Source organism: Merops nubicus, unplaced genomic scaffold, assembly GCF_000691845.1.
Source record: "Merops nubicus isolate BGI_N331 unplaced genomic scaffold, ASM69184v1 scaffold9084, whole genome shotgun sequence".
NCBI classification, from domain to species: Eukaryota; Metazoa; Chordata; class Aves; order Coraciiformes; family Meropidae; genus Merops; species Merops nubicus.
This window is the reverse complement of record NW_008604838.1, coordinates 9956-16781: the sequence shown is the minus strand read 5'-3', so window position 1 is coordinate 16781 and position 6826 is coordinate 9956. Positions and strand designations below refer to the sequence as shown.

General features: G+C 44.9%; 1 protein-coding gene across 1 annotated transcript in view; it reads left to right on the top strand.

Annotated features, from left to right (window-relative positions):
- The window catches only part of PKDCC (protein kinase domain containing, cytoplasmic), a gene marked incomplete at its 5' end in the record, with an annotated part of 20680 nt that extends 14460 nt beyond the window's left edge, over positions 1-6220 (top strand). The window contains 2 exons of the mRNA XM_008939147.1: positions 2817-2990; positions 5619-6220. Coding sequence (XP_008937395.1) covers positions 2817-2990; positions 5619-5704 — 260 coding nt within the window. The remainder of the gene's footprint in view (positions 1-2816; positions 2991-5618) is intronic.
- Positions 6221-6826: the final 606 nt, after the last annotated feature.

Sequence of the window (6826 nt, the reverse complement as noted above, 5' to 3'; positions counted from 1 at the left end):
AAGCACAGCTCTCCTGCAGGCTGGGGCTAATTGCATTGCCAGGGCACATCTCAATGCAGGGGCAACCTTCAGGAGTCTCCTTGTTCACAAGAGAGGAGTGCATTTCTCCACAACTTGTACAAGTAAGGGCTAAGGGGTCAGCTCCCTAATTTGTCACTGTGTAAACAAGAGATTCCAAGGATATTTACCTTTGCCATGTAAATGGGGGATGCAGCTACCTTGCTCTGCTCGAGATAAAGTGAGTTTTGGAGAGAGATGTCATTTCCTCACTTGGCTGGTGTTGCAATGAATTTCTGATCAGTTCTGACTGTAATAGTTCAAGAGGAGAGCCTGTGTTGGCTTCTTGGGGTGGTTGGAGTGCCTGGCTTGTTTGGGAACTTGGGCCAGAATGTGAGGCTGTTGCATGTCCCACTCTCTGCTTGTCATGGTTGCCTTCCCATCGAGATGCTTCTGGGGGAAGGCACTTGCAGGAAGCTGACTCTACTGCCTGCCATGCAAGCAGCTCTTGCCATGCAAGAGAGTTTGCCTTGCAGCTTATCCCAAGGAGGAAACTCCTTGCCAGCAGTATAGGCAGCAGGCTCAGATCCCCAGACTGCAGGCATTCAGCAATCTGGCAACAGAAGCTGCCAGAAGCTGCCTTTGTGGAGCCTGTGTGACTCTGTCTGTGCTTTCATTTAGACTCCAGTGGCTGCGTTTTCACCTGCCTGGCACTTGATGATCTCCCAGCCAAGGAAAATGCTCTTTGCCTGTGGGTCCTGCTGCTGTGTACCTGTTATGCTACCCTGTTGCCATGAGTAGTAGCAGCTGGTGGTGGCTTTCCTTACATAGGAATTGTTGGGGAGCAGTGACTGAGAGCTGGGACAGCCACAGGGCTCTGCTGCATGACGAGTACTGAGTACTGGTGTGGAGTACTCACAAGGAGTTTCATCCTTTCTTGCACCCCCAAGCCACAGCATTGCCATCACCGTGGCAGTTATGGCTAGACCAGCTCCATCAATAATTGTTTCCAAGCTGCCCAAATGATTTACCAGGTTCGATCACCTTGAAAAAGTCAATGGAAAGGAGAACTTTACCTCAGGTCACATAAATCACTGCTGCTCCTTTGAAATCTGTGAACGTCATCGGCCAAGAGCATAACCCCTGACAGCTGTCCTGGGAACAGTGTTGAGAGAAAGAAAGTGCTATAGGCATATTGAGAGGCATATCTGTGCACAGAAAATTGAACAGTAATTCAAACCAAGGATCTTCCAGATGGGCTCCATGGATAAAAATACATATTGTGATGCTGTGAGGTACAAATCAATACTCAGCAATTGCCATACAGAGATCAGAGACTATTGGTCAGTTGCATTCAATTATTGTTACACTCTACAGCTGATACAGAAATTTTTTAAAAAAAGGATTTTACCTATCCAGCCAGTAGCAGCTTGATGTGTCTTTTCTTCAGGAGAAATACATATGCATTTTTGATGGAGATATGACTATTTGGAAAGAAAACTATATTTTTTTCCTTCATCTATGTGCTCCTGCAGTTTCTAAATTAATAGAAACTTTTTTACATTTGATTTAAGTGGGGCATGATCAGCTCTGATTTTGCTTCTTGTTTGTGAATGTTTCTTACGACGCTTTTAATGAGCCAGGCTTAAGAAAAAAAAGGCATCTGCTGCATTTCCTTCCTACCATTTCAGGCTGCGTGGTGTGAAGTGAGCAGTTGTGGATGTGTACTTCTTTTCCCAGGTGAAATACTGGCAGTTTAGAGCAGTAGAGGCACTCGCCTCTGACTCAGTGGTGTTTGCACAATGTGCTGCCTGAAATATCACCACGCTGAGTCTGCAGCGTCAGGCAGAAAACGCCTGAACCAAAGTGACTTAAGAATAGGCTGTGAGTCAGGGCCAGCAGCTCTGATTTCCATAATAGATACAATTAGAAGAAATATAAAATGTTACTTATTTTTTTTGAATAGGATGTGGGGGGACGAGATGGGGGGGAACCATCAATCTATGCGTTTGGACGCTGAATAGAAATGTTTATCAATGATGAGTTGAATTTGCTGATGCATTCATTAGAGAAACCCCTGTCAGCGGCTGGGAAAGTGAGAGGAGCTGTGAACAGAGAACAAGAGGCAGCTCATAAAGGCAAGTGAGACTGAACGGCAGCCAAGGGAGAGGAGTAATTGGCAGGGCAGCGCGGAGGCGCTGGGCGAGGACCATGCTGACATGCTCCCGCAACTTTTTCCCCCCCCCTCCCCCTTTTCTCTTCAGAGGCCCATCAAGCGACTCCCCTTTTGTGCTAATCTGAGCAAGCAAAAAAAAAAAAATTTGCTTAATTAAAAGCCTGTCTTTTCTTTCGTCTCTAAAGGAGCCAGAGGAAAATAGCACGCTCTTCTGAGGGAGAGGGAGGGCTGGGAACGCCTGGTCGGGTCTCACCCTGACAATCCCACTCACTGTTGAGAAGTAGGACAGTGAGTCAGTTCATTCAAGTGGATGCTGTTTATTCAATGGGACATTCTTCCTGTAAAACTCCTAATAAAACCAAGGCCTCGCCTACGCAGTGGGGAAGAGCATTTTGTGCACAGACTGTTTATTTACAGATGCTTTCTGGAGAAGAAGGTGAGAAGAAGAAAGGAAGAAAGGGAAAGGAAAGTAAGGTGTAGAGCTATAAACACTTTTGAGAGTAAACCACGGCTGGTACAGTCTGGCTTGTCACCTTTTCTGTCACATATCCTGCTCCTAAGCTCTTATAATAAACCTTGCCTGTTAAAAACAAGCAGTTTGCTGGGGCTTTCGAAGTGATTGCTTTGCTCTGGTTATTTGCAGAGTACAAACGGGTGCCTGAAGCCTTCATTCCTGATGAGAACTACAGATGCTGGCCATCTTACCATCATAAGGGCTGCCTCCTCTCTGTGTTTGACATCAATGAAGCCATTGAGATCTGTGACAGCTACTCCCAGTGCAAAGCTTTTGTCCTGACTAACCAGACAACTTGGACAGGTAGGTTGTGGGTACTGCAGAGCAGAAGCAGCAGCTGAGTCACATATTCTGGCTGCTTTAGGTGTTTTAATACAGTTTGGGGAGTGGGCCAGGCTGGGCTCAGGGAGCCACCAGCAGCAGTTAGAAGTGGGATCGTTTCTGAAGCTCCATCTGAGGCAGTTTAGTTTTTGGTGGGGCTTCTCTTTGGCTGCTGTTGGAGAAGCAGAAACCTGTAGACAGACTCAGAGGAGCTGGCACCAGAGGGCTACAGCACTTGGACCATAGGTCTCCAAACCACAGGATCTGAAATTTTATTTTAAAACACAGAGGCAGAAACAATAACAAAAGCTTGTGACCTGTTTCCACAGTTAAATGTGCAGGACGTGGTCCAACATCTGGCTTTAAATAAGTCTTTCCAATCCATATGGCTGTTGCAATCTGACACAAAAGCAAACAGGTTCCCATGTGTCTGGCTGGCACTTCCTGGCTCGTATCAGAGATGCCCTGCTGCTGCTGGGAACACTGTGGTTCCAGCAGTAGGGCTTTGGCTAAAGGACAGTGAGGAGGGAGGATTTAAAACCAGGTAAAAGTAGAATTAGAAATAGAACTTCAAGGGGAAAATCCCATTTGAATCGTAGAATCATTTGCTGCCAGAACTCATTTTCTTGTCTACCAGAATGCACTCATTGAAAAGAGAAATACATTTTCCAAAAGGGCTGTGGGCCTGGCAGTCCTAGTGTGGTTCCTCTGAAGGCAGGCACTTGGTGCCTCTTGACATCAAGTGGAGATCTGTCCCTGGCTCACTGCTTCTGCACCAGGCTTGTGATTATTTCAAGCAACACTCCAGAGCCATCTGAGAAACAAAAACGTTACAAATCTCTGCTAAAAATCTCCAGTAGCTGCTGCTCTGGAGTGGCTGAGAGGTTCAGAAAGCTGAATGCTTTAGCTGGCTCCTAACCTCCTGTCCCTTCCCTGCATGGCCAGGTGAGCTGTGTGCCCCACAGCCAGCCCCAGCCAGGTTGGCTGGCTCTGTTCTCCTGAGCACACTGCCCCCCTTGAAGGGAACAGAAAAAAAGGCACGTTTCTGCCTGTGAGGTGGAGTGGACCCAATCCATATTTTTTGATAAAATATAAAACCCCTCCAAGGTAAAACCCCCGCTGAAGTCAGGGTGAGTTTCTCTCCTGGGGTGGCTGGTTGTGGACATGTGGCCTTTCCCATCCTGTGGCTGCTGTGTGTTGTCTCCACACATGCAGGGCTGTTTCCCTGCCTGCACTTGCCATTTTCTGCTAGGGCCAGATCAGCTCCCCTGCTGCTGTCTTTGAGAGGAAGGGGGGCTAATGCTAGCCACACCTTGGGCGAGCTGACTGAAGCTCTTGCTCCCTTGCTCTGCCACAGACCTTAGTGTGGTAAGTTATTTAGCCTTGGAGGCTCAGCTTGCTATCTGTTCATCTGTGGTCACAGCATGTGTTAACCTTGAAGCCAAAATCAGCCCTGTTTGCAGTTGGGTGCTTTAGTTCTGCTTGGTTGAGCAACGTAAATACACGCCACAGCCAGGCTTATATACCTGCCTAGCAGGTCCCCAGCTCTGAGAGCATCATGAACAAGTAGAAACTTTAGACAGTTCCTATGTTTCAGAGTGTTACAGCCTGTGTACTGCTACAGCTTTCTCCCATTCTTCTGCTTCTGGCTGGGAGATGTGAACAGAGACTTCTGTGGAATGTAGAAAAAACTAATTTATATTAACCTTGCCTGTGGCTAACCAGTGACTACTAGGTCATCATGTCAGACTATCTATAGGCAGAATATTGAAGTGAATTAAAATACTGAAAAAGTCATTTTTATGACACAGGGAAATTCCTAGAACGTTTAGAACAGCTCCTGTGTCAGTTTACAATATTAAAAGTAAACGAGACATAGTAGCAATATTTCTAGTCTTATTTATTGTTCCCTTTACCCTGTCATTCCTGATGCATGAGCACTTGAGTCCCTGAAACCCACAGCGTGGAAATTGGCTCGGTGGTTGAGGCATCCTGTTTGCCATGTGATGCTTTTTAAGAGAATAGCGTTGTGAGAGCCCCCTGGAGAGGCAGCCAGGAGTAAACAGCATTTCATTTTCTGAAATTTAGAGAGAGGGAAGGCAGCTGTGGAAGGTATCTCTGGCCTCTGCTGCAAGGAAAGGCAATGACAGCATGGGTCCGTGGGATGCCAGGTATGTGAATAAGATGCCAGGTCAGTAAGCATGGGGAGATACAAGAACTGTGCTGCTGATCCCACAAATTCCACTGAGTGAAACCTCATCAGATTCAGCCCCCACTGGCCTGGGGTGTATATATGGCAGGTGCCTCACGCTGCTCAGGCTGTTAGCACTTGCTGGTGCTTTTTTGTATGAGGAGTAGAAACCTTGTTCCAGCTTCTTTAAAACCCAGAGCTCTAAAGTGATCAGCAAGAGCTATTTTAGAGAAAGCCATGTTTAACATACATTGCACTGAGGAAGTTAAGGCAGAGTTCAGTCTTCAGTTGCCTGAAGAATGCGTGAGTTGAAGAAGAATGAGAAATGTCAGTATTTTAAGGTAGGCAACTTTTTGCTTATCACTTCTAATTCTTTTTTTTTCCTTTCTTCCCCTCCCTTATTTTCCTCTTTGGTGCAGGTCGGCAGCTTGTCTTCTTCAAGATGGCCTCAAATCATATCGTGCCTGATCCTGACAAGATAACATATGTGAAGGTGACAGATTGACACCTAAAGTGGCTCAGTCTGTAGCATGAGTGACAAGAACTGTTTGTGTATAAATCTAGGCAGCTGTTATGTAGAAGGTGGCTGTGGCCGGAGAGATAATTGCACTATTACTCATTCTAATCTATAGAGTGCCAAACAAAACTTTAAAGAAATAACCTGCGTGACCAGGATGAATGTGCAATAAAACAACATTTTGAAAATGTGATTTATTTTTTTAAAAAAAAAAAAAACAAACCTAAGCAAAATACAAGATATGATACACTGTTAGGGTATAATTTTGATTCTAAATGAGCTGGCAGCTCTAGCTTTTCTAACCAAGGTTAGCATAATGTTTCTGACCTGTATGCCTGTGTACAGGGGAGAAAGTTGGCTATTCCTATGGGAAGTTTGTGTCCTCCACGCTGATATTTATTTGGGAATGTACAATCACAACAGAGTAACTGAAGCCTATCAGTTTGTAAGCTGGACAGCAAACATTACTGAAGACAATCAGCATTTGTTAAAGCTATCAAATATGCAATGCCAGCGTGTTTGTCAAAAGGAAGGAGTTGGTTACCTTTAGAATTGCAAGACTGTAGCTAATTTTCATTTTTGCTTCCAACCTTGTCATAAAGTTTCATTTTTAGTTTAAAAGAGCCACCTTGCAGGTCTAGCAAATCACATAAGCATATGAATAGTCCCCCTGAAAGGGTAGGGACTTGCCCAAGTGCCGAGTGCTTTGCTGAATAGGGGTAGGCCTAAGCATATGCTTACAATTAAGCCTGTGCTTAAGACTTTTGTTGAGTCGAGTTTGAATTGTTCAGGAAGCCACATCTCTGACAGACTGGCAAAGCAATCCAGCTGATGGAACAGTACTCATTTAATGACTGTCTTGAAGTTATTTGTATTTTTTATCATCAAATCCTTGGTTTTTCGAAGGCACTGCTTGCTAATTCTTAGAGTGAATGAAGTAAATGACAATAATGTCAAATGAATGCTAGCCTTAATTCTATATAAAATGCATTTTACAGGCATGGTGTGTCTAGAGAATTTGCTTTCAGTGAAAGCAATGAAGTAAATGCTAAAGTGACCAATGTCATACTGTTTTGTAGTTTGTACAGTGAGGAAAAAAAAATGTGCTTT